At 41.7% G+C, this 25357-nt stretch overlaps 2 protein-coding genes across 4 annotated transcripts in view; one reads left to right on the forward strand and one right to left on the reverse strand.

Moving 5' to 3' along the window:
• The window catches only part of LOC132582190 (phosphofurin acidic cluster sorting protein 2-like), a 100650-nt gene extending 76031 nt beyond the window's left edge, over positions 1–24619 (forward strand). For both annotated transcript variants that reach the window (XM_060253693.1, XM_060253694.1), the window contains exons 18-23: positions 5599–5641; positions 7730–7772; positions 14364–14499; positions 20281–20507; positions 21899–22012; positions 22737–24619. In XM_060253693.1, the coding sequence (XP_060109676.1) occupies positions 5599–5641; positions 7730–7772; positions 14364–14499; positions 20281–20507; positions 21899–22012; positions 22737–22849 (676 nt within the window). In that variant the 3' untranslated portion in view covers positions 22850–24619. The remainder of the gene's footprint in view (positions 1–5598; positions 5642–7729; positions 7773–14363; positions 14500–20280; positions 20508–21898; positions 22013–22736) is intronic.
• SHISAL1 (shisa like 1) overlaps positions 1–25357 on the reverse strand; it is a 401371-nt gene that overhangs the window by 70368 nt on the left and 305646 nt on the right. The window lies entirely within an intron of this gene.

The raw sequence follows: 25357 nt of genomic DNA on the forward strand, positions 1-25357 counted from the left end.
GCAGACCAAGATGAAGATAATCTATATAATGGTATTCCCCATTACTATGTATGGGTGTGAAAGTTAAGATAGGGTAGAAAGTTGGCAGGAAGAGACTTAATTCACTTGAAATGTGGTGTTGGAGGATAATTTTATGGATACTGTGGACTGTGAAAAAGTCAAATAATTGGGGTTCTAGATCAAATCCAGCCTGAACTCTCTCTCCCTAGAAGCTAAAATGACCAAACTTGAGGTTATTGTACTTCGGTTACATTATGCGAGAAAAAGACAATAACATTAGGAAAAGTTGAAGGCAGTAGGAAAAGGAAACCGAATGTAAGACTGATTGACTCTGTCAACAGCACCAAATCTGCTAACTAAATGGAGGTTATATGTTAATAAAATAATTCTGAGTAGTAATTGATGGCAACAGACACTGGAGTGAGTCATGCCCTGCTATTGGATGTCCAGGAAGTTTCTGCATGAAACAGAATGCTGAACTGGTCAGTTCTCAGCCTGAGCTAGAAGGATTCTCCTTGTGTTTCTATGAATATGTATATGTCATTTTAACTGTATGCATAATCTCAAATTGTTGCAAAACCCTGTTTGTATGTGTTTGGGGGAGGGGCTTCTCCTTTTGAGCTCTTAATCCTGTGGTTTAAATGTGACTATGTATGTGCTATAAAGGAACAATAGTTCATTTATTATTATTGTTACTAATATTACTACTGTGATGTGATTGTTATGAGTTTGTGAAGCATGGGCACTGCAGTTTCATGTATTTTCAGCTGTGATTTGAGATTCATGTTAAACCAAAGATTGTGAAAAGAAGTGAAAACACAGTGAAAATCATTGTGACCATATAGACATTTGCAAAAATCCCCTTCCCAATTTGAGACAATCACATTAGAAAGGATTGAACACACAGGGTAAAACATTAGCTTTAGATCATATATTCATTTTTATACAAGTGAAAGATAGAAGGCATTTTAAAGGATGTTGGGGGCAGGCCTCAGATTCAGTGGGAGCACAGCTCCTGAAACTTTCTGAGAGTTCCACCTCCTTTTCCATTGAGTAGTATGTGCAGCTGCATAACAATCCCTGGATGAGCTCCACCACCTATTTTTCTATAAAATGAACCCAGGTTGGGGGTCTTAGGAGTGATCCCACTGTAGATGCCTCAGGTAGCCACCTCTTTCATAAGCATCTTAACCTTCCTTTTGACCATCCTCTTCCTTTTTGACCATCCCCCTTCTTTTGGGGGCAAGGGCAGACAACTTCAGCAGTGCCAAATGGGTTTGGAATGAATTTAATGTAAAACAAGAGAAAAATATATAAGCATGTGTCATGATCTGAGGCCTAGTGCAGCCTAGAGGGCAGGGAGAAGCCTGCCTAGGAGTTGCTAGTGAGCCTACATCTACCAGAGTTCCTTCTGTCCCTCTTTTTGGGTAGCAGAGTTTTAGAGGGAAAACTAGCCAGAGCGGGTGGGACCTGTGAGGAAAGCATAAAAGACCTGGCTGGGAAAGGAAGGGTGCTCTCTCTGGAAAAGGCTGCAGGGAGAAAGGTTTTATCTGGAGAGAAGGCAGCTAGAGAGAGAGAGAGATAGAGAGATCCCTCACCTTAAGGAGGTGGTGAGTTTTTGGCAACAGAGATGTCTAGTCAAATGCGTCAGGGTTTTTATTTATTTTCACCAACCTTTACTGTTAATTTATTGACTGTTGCACTAAAAGTGTTTTTACCGATTTGTTGTTACAGAACACTTATAATAAACTTCTTGTTATACTGCCTGGGTTCTCATGTCTCTTTGGTCACGGTTAAAAGTTACTTGCTAATAGGGAAGATACAGGGATTGGGTGAGTGCTCTGCGCCCTCTCATAGAGACCCTTACCAGAGTGATGGCAGCCAGTAGAAGGCCCTTCCTGGTCCCCTGCTGTGTGACAGCATGTGAAATGTTTGGGTTTATCAAAATTGTTTTTGCATCCCAAATAGTTTTTTTAAGCTTTAGGAACATGAGGATTTTGAAAAGAGAGAAACATCCACTACTGTATATGAGCTCTTTTCCAGTTGATTTCCATGGTGCTTCCTTTTCCTTCCTTCTGGATTGTTGGTCATGGCCAAAGAATGATGCATGCGCTGCCTGTGAGCTGCGTGTGATGCAAAAGACTGACTGTTTGGGCATGCCTGCTGAGTAGATCAGGTGCTTGGGGAGAGAAAGGATCTTGAGAAAAAGTCCATGATATTTTATTTTGACTTTTAAAGTTAATAATGTTGGTGCCAAGCAAATATCTCTGGGGAGAGTATTGCGCGGGGGAAGTGCCACCTGCCCAACTCCTGAAGGCGGTGCCGCACAGAAAAGGATCTTGGAAGATAATGTCAGGGAATGTGCTGGTACATCTGGGAGCAGATAGTACTTTGTATACTTTCCATAAGACATCGTATTACATATTAGTCTGCAAAAGCTCATATTTCTACAATAAAACATTGCGCTTTAAGGTGCACAAAGCTGGGTGTCTCGTAGATCTTTGAAATGAAATGTGCCTGGTGACTGGTAGCATCTCAGTTTGTTGCAGAGATCAGAGCCCAAGTTGGTTCTGCTACTTGGCTGCTCAAAAATGAATTCTGGCTCCTAAATTTTGCCAAACCTTTTCACAGTTTTGCCATAGCCAGAAATGGAGCCATTAGTTAGCAGTTGTTTGGCAGCAATGTTTTTGAGACACATAATAGCACTTTACAGAATATGAGCTTAGGCCCTAAATTGTATGAACACAGCAGCACTGAAGGGTAGAGGACCTCATAACCTCTGTCTGTAGCTTGCCATGCCCTCTTCCCCAAATTCTGCTCTTGGCGACTGATGGATTCTCCAAACTGCCAGATGGCTTGGCTTGGAGAAGTGATTTAAAGAGAGGAATGCATTTTCCAAGCCAGCCAATAGGGCAGTGGGGCTTTGAAAGCCACACAATATGTGTGAAAGAGTCACATGTGGGCTCCCGAGCCATAGTTTGGCCACACCTGGTCTAGTGGATGAAGAAATGCAAGCTGAAACAGAATCCAGACAAGGAGGAGGTAGTGTTGGCTGGGGAAACTGATATTGTAGTTGGGATTTACTTGTCGTCTTTACACACTGTATGACTGTCATTAGCCAGTCTGGTGAAGAGTTTGAGGATACTCCTGGATTTAGACTTGCAGAAAGAAAAGCCATTTGAAGCAGGTGTTAGAGGAGTATCAGTTTTCATCTTAATTTTATTTCCATGATTGCCCTCCTTTTTAGACTCAGCTGACCTACCTGCGCTAATCCATGCCTCTGAAATCTTTAGCCTAGATTACTGCAACATGCTATATGTGGAGCTGTTATTGAAGAAAACTAAGGCACTTCAGTTGGCATGAAATATAGCAGCGCATCTATTGACTGGCACCAGTTGCTCCACTGGCTGTGTATTTACTTCCAGGCTCAATTCAAGGCGCTGGTGCTGGCCTTTAAAGTTCTTCATAGCCTTGAGGTCCACAAGCCTGAGGAACTGCCCCTCCCAAAAAAACTTGTGTAATATTTTTGCTCGGTTCAGCAGTTTCTTTGTATACAAATGGTGCATCTTAATACTGCATACTTGAGAGTGTTCCTCTGCTGCCACTCCTGTCCTGTGGAAAGGGCTTCCAGAAGCGGTCCACACATCCTTGGCCCTTCTAGTCTTTCAGAAGGCCTGCAAGACTGTCTTGTTGAAAAGGCCTTTTTTTTTGTTTGTTGAGGCCAATTCATGGAACTGTTGCATTTTAATGTTTGCTGTTTGCTGTGCAAACATAAGCCACCCTGAACTTTATGGAAGGGCAAGCACAAAACTCCTCAATAAAGAAAAAACGATGCTTGGGAAAAGCACTTTAGTGACCAACTACTGAATACCACGTTGTTTTTCTTTGTCTGCCAATAGAGATGAAAACAGGTTGCATTCCACTTTCCCAGTATTTTCTATCAGGGAATGAATGTGTTCAGAATGTTTTTTGTATCCATATTTCAACAAGTTTTTAATTACATATGCTAGTGGTTCTCATCATTCCACAAAGTCTGCGAATTAGAACGTATACATCTAATATGCAAGGAGGTTCTGAGAGAAATGTGCCTTCGTAAGGCAGAAAAGCTCAGGGGAGGAAGAATAGAAAAAGCAAAAAAGAGTCTTCTGTTCCAGAAATGGATCACAGTAACCAAGGTGGATGGGGGCAGGTAGCCTTTGCCATGCTTTTGGAAGAGGTCTTTCTTTAGTAGACTAGAATGGTCTGAGCCTTGTCTAGCTGTGCCACAATGCCATCATTTCTGATTCAGAGTGACTGATACTGACTGATATTGTGCTTGAGGTAATTTCACTTAAATTCACTGGAAATCTGGAGATGGCAGGTAATAATTGCTTGTGCCGAGTGTGAAGGAATCGACTTCTTTGTGCTTCAGTGACCACATCTTCTGCGCTCCACTGAAAGTAATGGAAGTGTAGCCTCTTAGGACAGGAAAATCTGCAGGTAGATTGCATGAGATCTCAAAGATGCAAAACCCACAGCTGCAGGAGCATTTCTCTGCTCTGCTGGTTCTTGAAATACTGTTGGACTGCTCTCTGTCTCACTGGTATAAAGAGCTCTGCTCTGCAGAGGCAACTGGTATGAAGAAATAAACAGGCTGGTGACAAGGATCTTGTGTCCATCAATAATGGCCTCTACAGTTCATGACCAGTCTGTCAATCTGTGACTCTTAGGGCAGGGCAGAGTTGGGATGGCCAAAGAGTATCCTTTCACTGCCATTCTTGGTCCCACTGACCTGCAAGAACATCACTGTTTATTTAAGATATTTGTATACTGTCTTCTTAGGCCCAAGGTGGCTAAAAAAGCAGTGACAACTTGCAAGGATACAAAACACTGAAACAGCCTATTAAATTAGTTAAGGATGCACAGCTTAAACCTTCCAAATGCCTTCTCAAAAAACCCGTCTTGCCTACCTTCCTGAATGCCATGAGTGAAAGCACCCCTTCTGGTAAAGTTGTGTGCTCCACAGCTGTCGGGACTGGAGGCGATTTATTTGCATTGTTGCACCTTTTTTTTTTTGTTGTTGTTCCCTGAACAGTCTTCATCCAAAAGTCTGCCCTCTTTTTCTTAATTTCCTGTTATTTACTGATGATTACTTTGAGGTGAAAACTTTGGTGTGTTCTTGTGAAGACTAATACAAGGTCACAATGTGTAACCTCAAAGTAGGCAAATAGGATTCTGGGTGTTGCAGAGGGTAGCATAGAATTTCAAATGGAAATCCAGGCAGGAAACATTAAGTGTAGCAAGTAAACAAAGGTGGCGTATGTAATGTGTCACCTTTGACTTAAGTTTTATAAATGTTGCAGTATTAAATCATATTCTTCTTTAAAGATGCAAGAATTAAGAGAAGAGCCCTATTTTCAGGTTGTGCATTTTTGTGTGCAAGTGTGTGCTGATGATTACTACTGTTCTGCATGGTTTTGCGGCAAGAGAATGTTATCCGCGGATATGGAAATCCATGCTTGTATGTTTTTGTTACCTCTGCATGCTTGACAGAGACCTTAAGATAATTATTTGTTTCTAAATTTTGAAGTTAATAATGACAGGCTCTGATCTTTTTAGCCCCAATGAAGAATCTTCTCAGAAGTTCATTCCTTTTGTAGGGGTAAGTAATAAGTTTGTTGGTATGAATATGGATAGTTTTGTGGGATAATTTTGCATTTGGAAATGTACCATCGTAATTTTATAAGCAGGACTTTCTGGAGCTGTAACATGGATTACTGCAGTGGGTTACCTGCTTCTTAAAACCATCTGCACTGAAATCAAGTGTGATGCTAATGCAGTGGATAGTATCTGACATAAAAACCAGTAATGTTCCTTCTCCCTTCATTTTTTTGCTGGCTGCTGGACATCCTGGAACACTATTTCCCCTGCTCTGGTTGACAAAAGATTCCAGGATATTTTGACTGTTCACATAGCTCCGCTCACAGTCAGTGGGTGGTCTGAGTGGTTCCCCACAGTCACTGGTCATCACTTGTTGACCAGAGGGATAACAATGTGTGCAGCTAAATCCAGCATTGCCTCCTTAGGCCCATAAGGGTTAGGTCCAGGACTTGTCCTGCTCTTGAGCAACAGCCAGTCTTTGAGAACCCTTTTAAAAAATTTATTTAAGAAGAAGATGATGATATTGAATTTATATCCCGCCCTCCATTCCGAGTCTCAGAGCGGCTCACAAACAAAAGTTTATGTTTTGTTTTTGTAGTTCAAAGGTGTCTTACCATCTCTCAATATCCCTCATGAGACTTTCATTGCCGTTTTGTGCTAGCTCCTGCTTCCACAGTGTATTCAAGGGCAGCCCGAAATTAATGTGCTGAAGAAGCAAGGAATTATTCATACAGTGGTGCTATCAGTGCATCAGTGGTTTGAGTGGTTGTTCATGGACACAGGTTATCTTTTAGGGAGGTCGAAAGAGTTTGGAAGCTTATTGAGAGGGTTTAAAGTCAATGCAAGTTTTTCATCTAAATAATAACAATGTTACTGAAATTATTTGCTGGAGAGGAACTCATCAAAATCTGGAATTCATCTGAAGTTTTTTTTTTCCTGAATTCATGCAATAAAAAGAAGCATTAAGTTTTTAGAAGAATTCCATCAAATATGTTACTTTTGAATATTTATTTTTAGGTTTTGTTTGAGCATAAAAAATCCTTCATTTTGAAGGGATTTATTTTGTAATGTTGCAGAAAAGCACAAATACATTCTTTATCAATGTAAAAGTTAGTTCAGTGGTGTTTTTTTTTTTAAAAATCAGCACATGGGGTCTTTGTTTTGAAGAACTTTCTTCTTTTCCATGTTGTACAGGTGCTTTTGTACTGTGTTTCTAGGAAATGGGAACAATTTTTTTTTTGTCTTAGCGATGCTAGCTATTTAATGTTTATGTTTATGAATTCTGAAGAAATAGTTTGGGGAGAGGGGGCTAAATTGTCTTACAGACAGAAAACAGCCAGAATGTGGAATCCAAGGCATAACAAAACCATAGAATAATAACAGAGTGGAACTAATGAAATGTATTAATCCCTAGGATTTCCTCCACCTTTCATGACATTAGTCTTTTTCTTTTATCAAAGCAAGCAAAACAGTGTAATTACTAAGATTCTGTGGTCCCTTTTATCTTAAAATAGCAGTATTTCCATCATCTGGCAGTGTGGAAATCCAAATGCATAAACATAGATGTTTCTAAATATTTAAAGGCTTTCCGTGCACAGGGAAAATTCATGAACCTTATAATTGTCATAATAGCATCATAGAGCCACATAATTAATCAATTTGGACCGTTGGTGAAACCATCGAGCTTCAGCTGCGACAGAATGTATGTTGCAAGTTGCATTGTACATCATAATGAACGTTAAAGTGTACATTCCATTGAGAGAAATAGGCTGCGTGTTTGAACACACGTTTTAATGTTCTCCTGAATGCAAATTCTGATGACCATGCCATCTGATGCTCCTTTGTTTACCGCACGGTAATGCAGCTGTTTCATTGCTGGAGCAAAGCAAGAAGGATCAACATGGGAACCAAGGCAAGCAGGGATATTCCCTCTCTGTCCCTGGGTAAACAACACTAAAACGTGGATCACTTTTTAAAGGCTTCAAAAATATTAGCAAATTTTCCTCCCTGTTCTCATTTTCGGATCAGTTCTGCTGTTATTCCGGGAAAGCTGATAACTCTGTGTAAAATCAGTCTTGTTTCCTTTCAGGTGGTAAAGGTTGGAATAGTTGAACAGTCCTCTACAACGTCAGGTAATAACATCTTTCAACAATGCTATAATTCCTAACCAATGCATGCTGAGGGCATCAAAGCCACGCACTGTGGCCAGATGGATTATGCCATTTCATGTTATACAGATTTCAGATGTCAGTAATACTGTCACATAAAGATGTGTGTCTTATTTTACATGTCTATACATTTATGGAACAAGAAGTAAATGGTTCATAACCCTTGTCCTATTCCATTTTCAGCGAGATAGGGAGACAGTAAACAAAGGTGTGTTTTATAACACAACTCAGGGAGGTAAACACAACAAAGGTGTGTTTTATAGCACCACTTGGGGGACAAATCATTGTGATACCTAATATCAAACTGCAGTCACAGGTACCATAAAATTTCATTTATGCTCATTTGTACTCTGTTATAAAGAGCTTGCTTAGTCAAAAATACTAAAATCTAAATAGAGTTCTCTTTTCCAAGAATCAAAACTGGTTTCCAGCTAATTGAAAAATAGGTGTGAAAGCCACCTGTCTCTTAGTCTAACCAACTCTGTGTAGTAAATGTTGTTGACTTCCAGGCTTTATTAATCCAAGATCTTCTATTCAATCTTATCTCATTTCTTTAAGAAGAATTTTAATTTTTGGGCAAGTGCAGCCAATTGCAGTGCAAAAAGGGCTTCTGGGACCTTCTGTTGTACTTCTTTTATAAATTTATATATTATTTACATATTTCTTTAGTTAACATTTAATTTTTGTGTTGGGAAAAAGAAAGGCAGGATATAAATGTAATTTGTTCATTAGGTGAGTAAGAGACTGGCCAAAGCTTCTGCCTCTGAAGAACTCATGAATGTAGACCAGACTTTGAAATCACAAATGTGCTGACTTGCAAGCTACCTTTTTGTGGCTCTGCCATAGACATGTCACTGAACAAAAAGCAGAATCATGGTAGTGCTTGGAGAGGAGCAGCACACTTGCAGGACTGAAATTAGAGATGCTTCTGATTTTTTACGCATCCCAAGTTTTTCCCAGCCTTTAGAGTTTTCAATTACCTGTTCTTGCTTCAGACATTAATCATTCCACCCCACCCACTCCTGTCGTTTCATTGTGCACACAGTATTCTGCCTGCAGTTAGCTGTCATTTTGTCCCTTCTGTTCATTTTTGTTTCCTCCCCCTCCCTTCTGCTTCTGTCCAGCTGGTTTATTATGTGGAAACCATGCAAACGACACAGGTCACATCCCTGTTAGTGTGTTTAAGCAAAGTCCTCAAGTCTAATCTTGGCCCTCTACAGAGTTCTGATGAACAAGCAGAGTTGGTATGGCTACTAGTCTTGTGTGGCTTCTGTTCTCCTACACTCTCAGTCCTTCAGGACAATTCCACATGTCTGGATATGTCTGTCCTTGCCTCAGGCATCTTTCACTCTTGGTATCAGAATTTGGGGGTGGTATATTCTTCTTGATCTGTTGCGTCTTTCAGGCACCATTATCTACTCACAGTTCATCAGTCGAGACAACCTGCTCATTAATCAAGAGAGGTGCATGGCTTTGCCATGTGTTGATATTTCTCCTGGTACCCCGCTAATTTCTCCTTTGCCCTCATTTAGCCTTTTCCTTTTAGAAGACACTGTGAGACTGGATAACACTCATTTGTCATAGTATTCATTCATGACAAGAGGGTGCCAAAAGACTGGGTAACATCTTCCCCTCTTGGCATATTTCCAGTGGAGATCACCAAGGTCCAACTACCATCTGCATTTGTGCACAGGCAGTTGTAAAATTCTGTTGGTTTAAGTACTGTCAGGTTTTGACTACAGGCTGGCTGTTTACATTCAGTAGTTTATGTGACTCAAATGCTGTTCCCATATAGAACATGCAAAGTTACTTTCTCTGATATATTTTCCCAAGTTATTTTAATAAGAGCATCTTGTCCCAGAATCCCCCAGCAACCACAGACATGGAAACAGACCTATCAGACCCACTCCAGATACAGCACCCCAGCACCATCCCTACATTTAGTAACATTATTATTCTCACTACAAAGGCAGATCAAAGATGGAAAATAAACAGTCATAGATGGACATAAAATTATTGGGAGGGGGGAACAATATTTACTTAATAAGGGGTTGCGAATCAAATTTATAATCCCCCTTCTCTGTTGCCATGTTGAGGCTCCAGTAGTGACTGTCCATATGCTGAAGTGGGCAGCTGGATCTCTCTACTCCTTCACCCTAGCCAGTACTTTTTCTTGTAGTGACATATGGAGGGAGATATATCAATTAGCTTTGCAGCTTAATTTAAAAGATTATTCACCCTTGACTGTTGACTGAAACCAACTTGTAGTCTTATTTTGGGTCCAGATGAGGCATTCTGCCCATCTCCTTAGACAGGTTCAGCTACAGTTTTTCCAGCTCCTTTTTAGATACCTCCTGTCTTTTCCCTGTGAGGGAATCCTTGCTTTAGCTGCTTGTTCATCCAGCTCTCTGAAGCACTCAGCTTGTTCTTCTATTTTCTGATCCATTGACTTTCTGCCTTCCAGCTGTCTGCCTTGAATTTGCTTTCTTTTTTTCTCTCCATATATGACCACTCAGAAAGATTCCAACCAATCAAGTGCTGACATTTGCTAGGACTTGTGTCTGATTGGTCCATGTGTTGTCCAGCCATGTTCCATACATGTACATATGCCAAGTCTTAGTTTTCACTTATACCCAAAATTGAAGTTTGTTTGTCTTGAAGGTGCCACTGGTCTTTGTTCTCACATCTATTTGTTTGTTTTGTATGCAAATTTGCTACCATTCACAGAATTTACCAACCTCCTTAATCTAATCTCAGCTATAACAACCCCGTTCTTTTAATTGGCTTTTCCTGACAACCAACTTACCCACCCTTTCTCTTCCTATATGTATTGATTGAAGAAATTCTGTTTTGATGTATCTGAGGAAGTGTGCTTGCACACAAAAGCTTATAACTTGAATAAAATTTTGTTGGTTTTAAAGGCTCCGGTCGAGTCACACTTTGTTCAGCCTCTCTCAAATTGTCTCTTCTAGATGAAGGCCTGTTCTGATCTTGAAAGTTCTGAGTAACCTTACATCCTCCCCTTAGCAGCAGACACTAGGTTAAACAGACAGACTAGGCTTTGCAGATATATTGGGCAATTAAAAAAAATCCTCATAAAACTTCTATAAACAAAACAAAGGTAACAGTAACACTACGCTCTGAAATTGTTTTAAAACATTTTCCTTTTCTTTACTTTTTTCTCCACAGTTCCAGAATTGATTTTAGAAATTTTTGCCAGCTAAAATGGAATTCTGGAGGAGTGGAATACAGTACAGAACGAGCTTTTAGAACAGTAAAGGAACAGAACAGGAAATTTGCTTAGCTAAAGATCTTCTGCCTGTATTGTTATAAAAGATACCTGCCTCATTCAGTTTACTATCGGGAGGGGTTCTGACATAAAGCCAAGAACAAATTGTAGTTACACTTCTCTATCCATGCCCATGCATGGCTCTTGTAAACGTAATGCTGAAATGCTTGCCAGTTGATGTTGCTTTATTTTTGGAGTTATATAACCAGCAAAACCTTAACCCTGGCAGAACTGCTATTCTCTTCTTCTCATTGTAGCCCATTCTCCACGCAGTGCCCAAAGACATCTGAAGTGATGGTTAGTTGAACTGCTGCAGGTTGATCTGACTCCTAACTTGTTGCGCCTGAATATGAAATGTACATGTTATAGCCAAGAGAACAAAGTTTGAGTCCAGTGGCACCTTTAAGACCAACAAAGTTTTATTCAAGGTGAAAGCTTTTGTGTGCATGCACACTTCTTCCGATCTGGACAAGTGTGCATGCACATGAAAGCTCATGCCTTGAATAAAACTTTGTTGGTCTTAAAGGTGCCACTGGACTCCAACTTTGTTGTGCTGCTTCAGACCAACATGCCTGCCCACTTGAATCTATGTTATAACCAAATTATTCATATTGCTATGGCTAGCTACCTGTACCCATGTAAATTGTTGTTTTAGGAGTGTTTGGGGCATTTTCCACTTACTGAAATGAGAGAACGAAGATGAAAATTAAGAATACCATACTACGGTATGGTGATGTGTTCTCTGGGCCTTTGAATGCCTCTCCAAAAGCAGATTACATTTGCGTGTCGTGGTCATGCCCCAGGGCACAAGTTTATTGCGGAAGAGTACAGAGAGCAATTTTCAAGATACGGGGTTTGTCCTTAATTTGCAGCCTGAAATGTATCTCTTAAATTGTGTTGATGTCACCATAATTACTGATCCCAAAGAAGTACTGCTCTAACCAGTTTGGTGTAGTGGTTAAGTGTGCGGACTCTTATCTGGGAGAACCGGGTTTGATTCCCCACTCCTCCACTTGCACCTGCTGGAATGGCCTTGGGTCAGCCATAGCTTTCACTGGAGTTGTCCTTGAAAGGGCAGCTGCTATGAAAGAACTCTCAGCCCCACCTACCTCACAGGGTGTTTGTTGTGGGAGAGGAAGGTAGAGGAGATTGTGACCGCTCTGAGACTCTGAGATTCAGAGTATAGGGCGGGATATAAATCCAAAATCATCATCATTGTCATCTGCAAGGATAGTATTTGCACGTTATTGGAAACAATGTTGCCTGGCAAATTAAAATGGTTCTCTAAGAGGTGGAAATTATTACTAGTAGTCAAACTAACAGGAATTAAATATTCTTAGAATTTTAAATTCCTGTTAGTTACTTCTTAGAATTTTATATAACAAAAATGGGCAACAGTTGGCCGCATTTAAAAAAAAATCCTTATGCAGTTAGGAAAGAGTAACTACAGCGGTGCACATTCTCTTCATTTTAAATTTATGAACTAGATGTTTGCTCGTTTGCTCTTTGTACTGGTTCTGATTATGTATTGTTATGATAGAGATGTAAAAAGTAGTAGGATTAGGATTGTGGAAATTTGAAACCAAGCCAAAAATCTGAAAGAAGGCTATAGTGTTAAAATGACACATTAAATAATGCAGAGATTTCATAGTAGGATAATAAATACAGCAGTTGACAGTATATACAACACACAGTCCAGCATCCCTTTCCCTTTATTAAAGCATCTTCTTGAACCATCATGTTATAATATAGTCCTGTTATAGTAAAAACACTGTCTTGAATAATTCAGTTTTTGATAGTTTGCAGAATGCTGGGAGAGTAGGAGCCTTCCAGACTTCGTCAGGCAGGCTATTCCATAGGGTATGGGCCACATGTACGTGTATAGGCAGTTGCTGACTTTTTCCCATTTGCGAGGGTGGGGGGGGGTGGGAACTGCAGAAGGCCCTGCTGAGATGAGCAAAGCTGTCATGGCAGACCATAGGGGGAAGAGGTGCTTCTGCAGATGATGAGGCTCCAAGGCCATGATGAGCTTTGTATGGGATAGCCAGTACCTTCAGTTGAACTCAGGAACTGATGAGCAGCCAATGGAGTGACTTCAGCATGGGAATAATATGCATGTTCTGCTTATTTCCTGATAAGCTGCAACATTCTACACCAACTGGAATCTCCAAGTTGGATTAAGGGTTTGGCTGATTCCGCACGCACCTTTCTCTGGGCAGGCTTCTGTTTCTGGGCGGAGCAAACTGGCAATTTCGCACCAGTTGCTCCGGCATTTTGTGCAGGGCGAACCCGTGATTTGCCCTGCCGCAGTGTAAACGGAAGCCTGCCCTGGAGAAAGGTGAGTATGGAATCAGCCTTAGGGTGCATTACAGTAGTTTAGTCTCAAGGTGGCCAGATTGGCCAAGTCCAGAGAGGGAGCCATCCTCCAGGCTAAACAAAGTTGGAAGAAAGCATTTTTTGCACCTGCATTAATTTGCTAGTCCAGCAGTAATGCTGGATCCAGAATAATCCCTAGGTTTCTAATTGAGTCACCTGAACCCAATTGAAGTTGGGAAGTACAAAGTTTCCTTTGGCCTTTCATCATAACCCTTTGTCTATCTGGGCATATTAGCTTTGTCTTCTCCTCTGCCTCTCCTACTGTGAGATACCTATGCCACATCTGTCTCTCTTTAGTCTTTCCTTGATTATTGTTTGCTGCAACTTGCTGCATAAAATGACCTTAGTTGTTTTCATTTCCTATAGACCTTGCAGCTACTGGCATGCTATAGTTATGCAACTGGAATGTCCCCAAATTTAATTATTTGTCTTGCAAGAAAACTGATAATAGTAGTAAACTTCTATTTTGAAATGCTGTAATACTTTCCATTTCAGCTAGTTTGTCATGTACAGAATGCGACGTCCTTCCCATTTCTCATACAGTTACGGTTGTGGGCTGAGCACAAAATGAAGTGTGTGTGTGTGTGTATGTGCACAGGGCTTAAAAAATAATTAAATACTGAAGAGCCAACCCTTTAATAAAATCAGCTGCAGCTGGGAGCGGTACCTGAAATGTATCACTGCCTGCTACCTTTTGTAGAAACGAGCCCCAGTGTTCGAGAGAGGAATTCTTTATTCTCTGTACAGAACAAGAGCCTTGGTCTTTCGGTGAGGCTAGATATTTTTATATGGACATCTTTCCATGGTGTGCAACTAGGGCTTTTGATGGCCACCTACTTGGTGTGCAACTGGTGTTCTGCAGACCAACTGCTTGAATCATTCTCTTTAAGGTGACTCGGATGATGCAGCTCCTTGTAGTTCCCGTGTCATTTCCTCTACCCCGCCTTCTGTGTCTCCTGCTGTGAAGGACTCTTCCCCTACCCCACCTTCTTCACCGTCTGTCACGGGCAGCTTTTCTTCCTCCAGGTAAAGCAGTTTCTGCCATTCCTCGGGCTTGTGCTACCAAATGCAAAGTATAAATGGGCTTGCTTTATGTGGTTTTTTCCCTTTGATTATTCCATCTGGTCTTGTCAGCTGCCCACTTTCTCTGTCAACACCAACTTTTCTTTATCTCATGCCGTTTTCAGAAGTTAAATGTAGTGAGGTTTCCTGAGAGATTCATCTCTCACAGTTTCTCTTCTGTGCTGTCTTGAGCATTGTTTCATTACATTAACTCAGTTTTCTTTGAAGTGGCTGCAAAGTATACCAAAAAAACCCCTGTCATATTATAGACGTTACCATTATCAATTCAGTTTGAAAACCCTGAAGATGATGCTAAGCACAGAAAGAAAGGCAACTTGGCTTAGAGCACTATATATGAAAATGTTTCTGTATGGTCTGTCTCTGGATATTATTGATCAGTCCCTTTGGAAAGATTAAATATTAAGAAATGGTAAGTTACTTCTGTTTAACGTGATCATAAAGGAAAAATGGAAATTGTTATTTAGGAATACCTTAGGAATAGGATGACTGTGAAATTTCTGATGACTGGCTGTGCAGATTTTGGATGTAAGTACTCTGTTGGGGTGCAAGGTTGTAACAAGAAGGAACCTCTGCCGTTTTTGTCTAGGAGCAGGTGCTCCAGCCCTGGACTCCACCCAGGAAGCTGCTGCTGCTTTGGAACTTCAGTCCAAGCATACCTCTGATCCCTGCGCCCAGGGAAGCTCCAGTAGATGACAGCAGGGGATGGGACAAATGGCTCACTATGGTAGCGGGCCGTGGCACAGCACCACATCAGTCCCTTTTGACCTTGACCAGCTGACTGGCCCAGCATGAAGCAGGGTGGAGGAAGCGGAGGAAGAACCAGGCCACCCTCCAGCCTGGAGCAGGATCATGCTCCCCTTATGAAGCCTCACAAGACCAGATCAGCTATGGCCAGTTTGGCCTAGAGGTCACATCTGTGCTGCCTAAAAGTCATAAATGCTGCATAAAGGTAGCCTGTGGGTGGAGAAAAATACTTCTTCACTAGATGGTATAAGGCAGTGACCAAAGAGCCAGTTTGGTGTAATGGTTAAGTGTGCAGACTCTTATCTGGGAGAACCGGGTTTGATTCCCCACTCCTCCACTTGCACTTGCTGGCATGGCCTTGGGTCCGCCATAGCTCTGGCAGAGGTTGTCCTTGAAAGGGCAGCTGCTGTGAGAGCCCTCTCAGCCCCACCCACCTCACAGGGTGTCTGTTGTGAGGGAGGAAGGTAAAGGAGATTGTGAGCCGCTCTGAGACTCTTTGGAGTGGAGGGCGGGATAGAAATCCAATATCATCATCATCATCATCAAAGACTGAAACACCCTTTCTGAATCCTGCTTGCTTAGGGCTGAGGCTAGATTCTGCTTCTACCCAGTTCAAAGGCTTAGCATGGAGAAGGGCACATCTCTGACCCCTGTGGCCTTTCCTACCACTGAATGCATACTCACAAACGGGCTCAGGGTGGTGGGTTCCATCATAAAATTCACATCAGGACAAATCAACCATTAAAATATATTGCTAAACATTGCTAAAAACAACAGTGTATACAGAGTGCCTCAACAGATCTCAGCAGAACCAGGTGGCTCCCAAGTGGCCTCTTCTTTTATACCCTGCATCTCTCCCCAGTTTCTGACTGGCTCAGCAAACTTCCATGGCAGAGTGGGGATTTGAATCTGGATCTCCCAAATCGTGGTGCAACACTCTAACCATTACACCACACTGGCCTAAGATTCCTGAAGCCAAAGGTCTGAGATCTGTATGTGCGGGGTTGTTTACATGTATATGTTTCACCACAGGTCTCCTCTCTGGTACAACTTCTACTGATTTACGTTTCTGTTTATTTCTTAATACTTTCTGAAGTCATGGAAACAAATTAAGAAACTAAAATTCGGGAAATCTCCTGGACCAAATGGGTATACTAATAAGTTTATAAAGTTTGTAATGAAAAGGCAGCCCTCTTTCTGGAAAAATGGTCTCCCTCCCAACACTTGAGCAAAGATGCGTAACATAGTAGTCCATAAGAGAGGGAAAGATGCAGGTTTAATTAATTGTACCATCTCATTTCTTTACTGAATACTGACTAAAATTCTAACAAGTCTGGCTGATAACTCAAACTCTTTATTGAGTAAATATATTAAGATGGATCAAACAGGATTTCTGAAAGGAAAGTCTCTGTTTTGGAACATTAGGAGACTTATCAACCTTATTAAGTTAGTTTGTTTTACATTGTCTTATAGAGAGAAAGCATTTGATCGTATCAAATGAAATTATTTACAGGAAGTTTTTAGGGCCTTTGGTTTGTGGAAATTACAGTGATGCTGGAGGGCCAGGGTGTCCAGTTTTCATTGTTAGCAAAGAAAAAATATATATTATTCTTTATTTTGTAATTGAAATTGTTTTCTAGGGAAGTCATTTGTAGCAGCAGTGTCTAAGGCACATTGTAGCAGAATCATAATAATGATGAAGTTCACTTGTTCTATAGACAAATCTGTCTGTTAGTAACATCTAATGTGGTTGCTTTCTAACTATTCTGTAAAAAATATTTTTACAAAATAGTTAGACAACTAACACAGGTCAGCGGAGTAAAAGGTGACAGCGTAGAGAAGAATTGGGGCCAACAATAATATTGGTGGCACTCAGTATGGACCACAGTCTCAATTACCAACCTTTATGGCTGTTAAATTATGGAATGGCTTAGACAATTGGACTGGTTTTTAGATATTGTTGTTTTAAATTATTGTATAACTTAAATGCTGCTTTTAAAACTTATTATATATTGTATAATTTTATCGAACTGTTGTTAGCCGCACTGAGCCTGCCTAGGCGGGGAGGGCGGGATATAAATAAAATTTATTATTATTATTCCTTTTATTCCCGTAGAAGCTCATTGATTAACAAATCTTGAGCAGCAGAAGATTCTCATTCCTCATTTTTGAACGCAAGGGTTAAAGGCTTGAAACTAATTTAGCTATTGCCAGAGTGATCTAAGGATCCTTATCACTAAGCAAAGGAGACAGATTTTCCAGGGTGTAAGGGAACGACTGATCAATTAGAAATATAACGATTCCTTATATTCTCAATTAAACCTGCATTCAAACAAAACATGAACAGATGTGTCAATCCTAATAAGGCCACACGGGGCAAATTCTATCGGAATAAAGCCTATTCAGAAATTTCCCCTGTAGAACTTTTGATGGTATAATAATCAATCTTGTGAATAAAAAAGCTCCACAGTATCATGGGTTGGGGTGGGGGGAGAGACCAAAATACAGGGGAGTTACTGCTAGGGAATCGTTGCTTCCGTATGTTTTGCAGTGAATAGCAGATGAGAGAACAACATGATTGAACTTGCATGAGGAGCAATAATAGAGATATTGTAAGAGAAATGAGACAGGCCCCAGAACTGGTTGATACCAGGACAGGTGCAACCATTTTTCTCAGGCATATTTTTAGTACATGGACTGATCCTCACAAGCAGAGAAACAATATGGACTTTTTATCAGGTTCATTTGCATAGGGAAAGAAGAGGACAAGGATCTGCCCTTGCATTAAGACACAGAGAGCCAGGCTAGGAATGTTGGGTGGTGCTCATCTTCCACAAGCGTACAGACCTCAGACCTTGTTCATGTACAAGGGGAGGAACATGATTGTCATTGTCAGTAACGCTAATTCTTCAGGTGGGGAGGAGATAATAACGGTGTGAATAATTTCTCTGCACTTTGACTTTTGTACACAGTTCAATAAATTATTATTTTGTGTGTCTCATTTTTCGTATTTGATTGATTGATGGAATAACTTCTTTGCAGATTGCATTTGAAAAGTGGCATATTAAGAGCACTTAAGACAGCTCACAGAATACTGTAATATGAGGAACCATATATGCAGTGTACCTTCCATTAACAGGAGTTCTGTTTTGTTCACAGAACTCCATAAACTCGGGGAAAGGACTCCACTGAAGTTTTGGTGGATTCCTACCACAGTATATTAGCTACCAAAGAGTAGCTCTCTTTAATTACTAACTAATAGTTAGAACTGGGGTGACCAAACTGCAGCTTGGAAGCCACATATGGCTCTTTCGCACTTATTGTATACCTCTCAAAGCCCCACTGCCCTGTTGGCCAGCTTGGAAAAGAGTGTTTGTCTCTTTAAATTGCTTCTCTAAGCCAAGTCAGCCAGTGACTTGGAGAATGCACTTAAAGTTGCTTTCTTTCCATCTCCACCTCCCCCAGATCTATCTATCTTCCTTCCTCCCTCCCTCCCTCAAACATCTTTTATTCTATGTGGCTCTTACATTAAGCAAGTTAGAAGTTGCTGATTGGAAGCAGGGCTGTGGTCAGGATTTTTCAGTTTGTGGGGCAATTTTTTTTTTCTTATGGGGCGCCCATTATGCTTACACTTAAAAATAATGAATACGTAATAAAGACAAGCATGAAATTTGACTGTACTCTCAACCCTCCGCATGAGATTACACCTTGAAAACCAAAAAGCAAACATGAACTATTTCTTTAAAAAAAAAAAACTGAGCCAGGCCTTGCAGATGGAGCCCAGAGCATCCATTTTCTCCAAAGGAAATTGACTGATCTCTGTAGTCTAGAGATGGACTGTAATTCTAGGGGATCCCCAGGTCCGTCTTGGAGACTGGCATCCCTACCCTCCATGCAGCTTTCCTCCCAAGGAGATATGAAGGCACACACTCACTTTCTTTGAATGCAAAACAAAAAGCAAGGACTCCAACATAGTGACACCAACCCCCAATGAGTAAACTTTCCTAGTAAGGAGACTAAAAGGTGTGCGTGCACATGCACGCTCTTCAAATGGAAAAACAAAAGCAAGGACTTTGTTCTCGCTGTTGCTGGTGATTCACCCCTCACTAACCCTTGATGAGTAAACTTTCTTAGCAAGGAGATTAAAAGACACTCATGCAAAACAAAAGTAAGGACTCTGTTCTCTGTCGCTGGTGATTCCAAAGGTGCAGGGCTTGCCAGCAATGAGAGGCACAATAAATAAAATTAAAAATCACAACTTGGGGGGGGGGTTGGCATTAAGGCAGGGGCCTGAGCCGCGTGAGGCCCCACTGTAGCATGGGCCTGATCAGATGTCAGTCACAAAAGGGATATGGCTTCCTTATTATTGTCATCCTTACATTTGTGGAGCAGAAATTTCCTGGGGGCCTTTGAGAGGAGAGAGGAAACATATTTCTCCCCCCCCACCCCCCAATCTAGGTAGAAAGATTGCAGAGAGAAAATTCAGACATAGAAAATGGTTCAGATGCCTCGATCTAACTGCTCATGCTATTCTTTCGCTGTTCTCATTCAGTCGGTATCAGTTTTAATCTGGTAAAGATTACCTTTGTTATGTACCATTTTGAAGTGGTGCAGTTTAAAAATATAAACTGCAGTTTGTTTTTAGAATTATGTTTTGGTTGTGTCTTTGCAGATCAACAGTTCTTATGTGACATAAATCTGTCTCAAGGATTAAATGTCTATGTGAGCCATAAGATTATTGATGAGGCTTTGAAATGCTGCTATCTGTTGAAAACAGACATGTCTTTGTCTCATGTTATGTTTTGCCATTGGGTAATAACATGAAATGCTTGTAGCAACCAATGGACTTGAGAGGTAAATCTTGGTGAAAATGGTTCAACCGCATTTCTCGAGAGCCTGCTTTATGTTTCCTTTTTTGCATCTGAAGTTCCTGTGCCTGTTGCAGTTTATAGACATAAATCCTTTTGTCCTTTCTTTTAGCCAGGGTTTTGGTATGGAATTGATGGGACTACAAGTGGATTACTGGATTGCAACTCATGCCATGGAGAAGAAAAGAGACGTTGAGAAAAAAGATCCCTCTACTGCTAAGAACACACTTAAATGCACTTTCCGGTCTCTCCAGGTCAGCCGGCTCCCTGCAAGTGGGGAAGCTGCTTCGTCTCCAACAATGTCAATGACAGTTGTCACAAAGGAAAAGAACAAAAAAGGTGTGGGGAAAGGACTTCTTGGAGCTAATCCATACTGACCGGATTTTCTACTACTGTCACGAGCGGCCGAGTACTGATGGAAGGGATATCGTTGTTAGAGGATTGATTTTATTTGGGACACTTTTAATCACACCACAGTTGCCAGCTCACTTTGGCATGTCCAAGCTGGCCAGGTTGTCCCGGCTGCTTTCTTTACAGATCAAAACAGCAATGCTGTCATGTTCAGTCTCTCCCATGGGCTACAGTGGAGTCCAGTAGCACTTCAGAGACAAATAAGATTTTCAGGATTTAAGCTTTTAAACCAGGAGTCAAGGCTCCCTTCTCTCTTGAAAGTTTGTACCCAGAAACCTTATTAGTCCCTAGGGTGCTATTGGGCTCAATCTAGCTCTTCTGTTGCAGACCCACATGGCAGTTCTCTTGAAACTCTCTCATGGGGTAGGGTTTTAGGGGTTTTTTTATTTTGTATATTTGTGTGTGTATGTTTGCAGCTGGAAGTCATGTCGGGGGGGGGGTCTGGAGGGGTATTCAGAGAGATGGCTGAATAGAGCCTGTCCCTGTCCTCTTGACTGGGTATTTCAAGGAAGTCTCCGACCTCAGTACTAACCACAGTTGACCCTGCTTAGCTTCTGAGATCTGATGAGATTGGACTTGCCTGGGCTATCCAGGTCTGGCCTCTCATGGGGTGTTTCTATCCAGCTTCCCATGGTTATGGGAATTGTTTTGACTTGGGCTTTTTGTGTGTGATGATAGAAGAACTGTAGGATATGCTCTGGACTGGCATTCCTCCTTAGAAGCTACTACTCTGTCTTGACCAATGCATTGAAGGAAGCCTGGTGACACCTTGTAATGTTGAGTAACCGGAGATAAATTTGGAAGAAACTTGATTTAAAGATTCAGTAATTTAAAGAACGTAATATGTAATAGCAAGGAAGCCCAAGCCATTTTTAATCCTATGTGCCCACCCAAAGAAAATCATTTACAAACTATTCTTTCAGAATTGAATGTATAGGTGGTAGATTGCTATTCATGCATAGTGGGGTCTTGTTGCACACCATTCTAGATTTAAAGACATGCTGAGGGACTAAAGACCCTGGTTTGCAGCTGCTAAGTGCTGACTTTTCTGAAGTTGAGTTCCAAAACAGAGTGCTCTGTAGGGCTAGACCATCTAGAAGAGTTACTGGCGTTGTGGTTTTCAAGGGCATCTGTTGAGACAAAAATGGTAACTTAAAACTGTAAGCTTCACTTGCTTTTAGCTGATAATCTCAACATCTGTTGGAGAAATAAGAGTCCATTTTGCAATATGTAGTTCAACATATTTTGCTGCATTACTATCAAAGTCCTCTGGAGAGAATTGCTGTGATGTTTTGAAACTTCTGCCTTATTTCTTCTAGTGATGTTTCTGCCTAAGAAAACAAAAGACAAGGAATTTGATGCAAAGAGCCAATGTATTGAAGGGATCAGTCGATTGATTTGCACAGCAAAACATCAGCAAACTATGCTACGAGGTAAGTGTTAATCAACCAGTGCTCCAACACCATCTCTTTTAAGGAAGTCTGCCTTACTTCCTGCAGAGATTTGTGAGTCGATCAGTGCAACGTGGACTGGTGCCTTTTGGAGTCACGAAGCAGTCCTTGGATTCTTAACAAAGTAGTTTCCCATTTGAGGAGAGAGGATGGTCAGCTGCCATCCTATCTGCATATAAAACCATCTGTATGCTGTCAAAATTAGCTTGGGGTCAGATCATTGTGGACATAGCTGGCAGATTCTGGAAAGGGTGGTTTTCAGGGCTGGTGCTGTGTTCTTCCTCTTGCTTTGACATTCAATGCATGGTGTGGTCATTCTTGACTTTGCTCTAGGAAGCTCCAGCTCTTCTCAACAGAGAGTCAACATCAGTCCAACTCTTGATATATCTTGGCTATCAATGTATCTAAGTCTGGAGTATTGGTGAATCTATCTACCTCATTCAGAACATGGCCTCAGAATGGCAACAGCCATTTTGTGGCTGGCTGCACCTTTTACAGCATCCATTTTGTGAACTACACTGTGAGAATTTGAAAAGTGCCCACAGGCTCAGAAAAGTTGGAGACCCTGTTGTAGAATATATACAAGCTTTTTGGAGAGAGAAAAATTGTCTTTGAGGAAGCTGCTTCAACCCAAAATCATAACCTGTGATTGGTTCCTAGCAGAATTTTATCTTAACCCCCACCTTCTTTTTGTCTCCTGTTGCAGTCTGGATTGATGGAGTGGAGTGGAATGACGTGAAGTTCTTCCAGCTAGCAGCACAGTGGTCCTCTCATGTCAAGCACTTCCCAATCTGCATTTTTGGGCATTCCAAATTTTAATGCAGCTGTGTCTGTAGAACAGTTTTGCCAGCAACACAACACGAGTGCCAACTGTTTGTGCTCTCCTGCAATACCTTACAGGATGTGTTTGGATCACCGCTCAGTTACTTTTCTGCTTGCTCTTCAGTTGGCTGCAAGGTGAAGTAGCACTTAAAACAGCAGCAAGTCCGTCGTAAGTCTAGGCCATCCAACTAAAAACCCCTTAAAGGTCATCCTACAGATTTTGCACTTAACTAATTTTTCAATACAACTTTGACCACTAAATGTGAAATATCATTTGTAATGCTTTTAAAACATTACATTGCCAAAAAAGTAGTTCCAGGCAAAAGTAGCTGGTGTCCAGCTTTGTATTCAGGTTTCTTTCCCGGTGGCAACCATATCCATACACCAAAGCACAGACCCCCAATCCTTCCACATTATTTCCTCGTTCTTTTGAAGTACCCTGTTTACCTGACAGGAAGACTGGATTTTCTCCCCATGTGTGTTGTCAAGACAAAGCGAGAGGGGGCATCTTAAGTCTCCATACAAGTTACACTAATGTACAGTAATAAACTTCTGTGTATAACTTTTTAGAAAGGGGAATTGTCTTCCATTCATGTAAATGTAGTACTTTAGCCATCTTTCCTGTGCTCTTTCATTGCCTGTAAGGCTCTTCTTGCACACTGTATGAATCTTGTTTGGAGGGTGCTTTAAAGGAGACGTCCACGTTCCCTTTGACTGTTGGTGCTGCACAAGCTGTGCAAGGAATCCTAAGAGAGGACATCCCCAATGAACGTGAGATGTGTTAATCTTCTAAGACCACCTTCTTCAGAGCACAACATGTGAACAGGGAACTTCGTGGCATAAAAGACTGTAATGGAGGTCGCTAAATGAAAAGCTGTTTGGGGAAGGGCATTCAGACCTTAGACTGTTTTTCGGAAGCCCGTTCCCACCTGTTCACAGAGACACTGCAGTTCTCTTTATGTTTTCATTAAAGCCCAGACTATTCAAACTTAGATTTCCCCACTGTTTAGTAATTCTCCAGCTCTCTGTAGACTGATCTCCCTGGAAAGTAACCAGCAGGCACTGACAGGCATTATAGTGTCATTACCAGGCATTGGGATGGCCACAGCTTCTTGCGAGTGGGCCGGATCTATCAGTGTCCTCAGTTCCTGCGGCTCACCCAACAGAGGAACTCCCAATAGCACAGCCCCTCCCCTTCACTCAAGAGTTTGGGGGAAGCTACAAAGGAACATGCACCTGTAACTTCCACAAGGGCAGTCTTGTAACCTGCTGACTGCTCACTGGGGAAATCTACCCATGTGGCCAATCCCCAGGAAGGGCATTAGTGGTCAGAAGACAAAAGCTTGTTTTATGCCCAGCAGCAGCAGCAGCAGCATGACAGGCAGCAGACAATGGGCCCCTCTCGGACACTGGGAGCTGGTTCTCTACCCACCCACCCCAGAACGAGAGACGGTAGTGCACATTAGGCATCCCCCTGCAGCCCTGATGTCTCTGCCAGTCATGCAGAGACAGTGGAAAATACGGGAAAACACAGCATAACAGATGTAGGACAAACAACACAATCGTATGACTGAACCATCAAGGACTGTAGTCTCTTTGAAAAGATGGGTCGCATTGAGAATACTGGAAATTGACCATATATGTGTTTGGTCTTCCTGTGTTACGAATGTGATGTATTGTTGATATATGCTGGTGAATGATATATGAAAAAATTACACACATTGTGATTCATGCATCTTTATTAACGTTATTGAAAGATATTCCACAGGAGGATCAAATCTTATTATTGAATCTTTTCACAGTGTTGTTCGTTTGTTCCGTAGCTGTGTAGAGCCAGGCAGGGAGGAGTGCAGGCATGGTGTAGTGGAAGAGCACAAGCACGGCATGCCCAAGTCCCCTGGTTTGATACCCACACAGAGACAACCGTGAGGTGCGGTGGGCAAAAGACCCCAACTAAGGTGTGCTTTTGCCCCATCATACCGAGCAGGGGATGGGAACAAAGCCTAGTTAATCATATCCATTCAGACTGCTACACAGTGGAACCAAGTGAGATGAATGGACTTGCCAGTTCCCTCCTGGTAAGGCTCCTGGGCCTTTTCAAACAGGACCAATGGACCACAGAGTCACAGGTAGAGCTGTGCTGGTTACTGCATGCCCATGAGTAGGTAAATCATGTTGGACTAGTTACTGTTAGAGAAGTTTGTGGGAGTGCAGGAGCTTAGCAGGTGCCTAAAACATAGCTGCAAGCTGCACACAAGTACTGTCAACACTGGTTGTGTTGCAGTGCTAGTAGGTGGTTAATACTGTACTGCAAATAGCGCCGACCTGGGCTCTGCCCCTGTTGGGTGGCTGCCCACAGACAGTCAAAAGAGACAAATGGAGTAGAGAGTAATGCTCAGCGATAGCAGCAAGTGAGCTTTTGAAATCTGTATGCAGTTGCCTAGCAGTTCCCTTGTGCCTTTGCCATTGGGATTCCCACATGCTTCTAGCTGGAGACATGGTGGA

Source organism: Heteronotia binoei, chromosome 14, assembly GCF_032191835.1.
Source record: "Heteronotia binoei isolate CCM8104 ecotype False Entrance Well chromosome 14, APGP_CSIRO_Hbin_v1, whole genome shotgun sequence".
Lineage (NCBI taxonomy): Eukaryota > Metazoa > Chordata > Lepidosauria > Squamata > Gekkonidae > Heteronotia > Heteronotia binoei.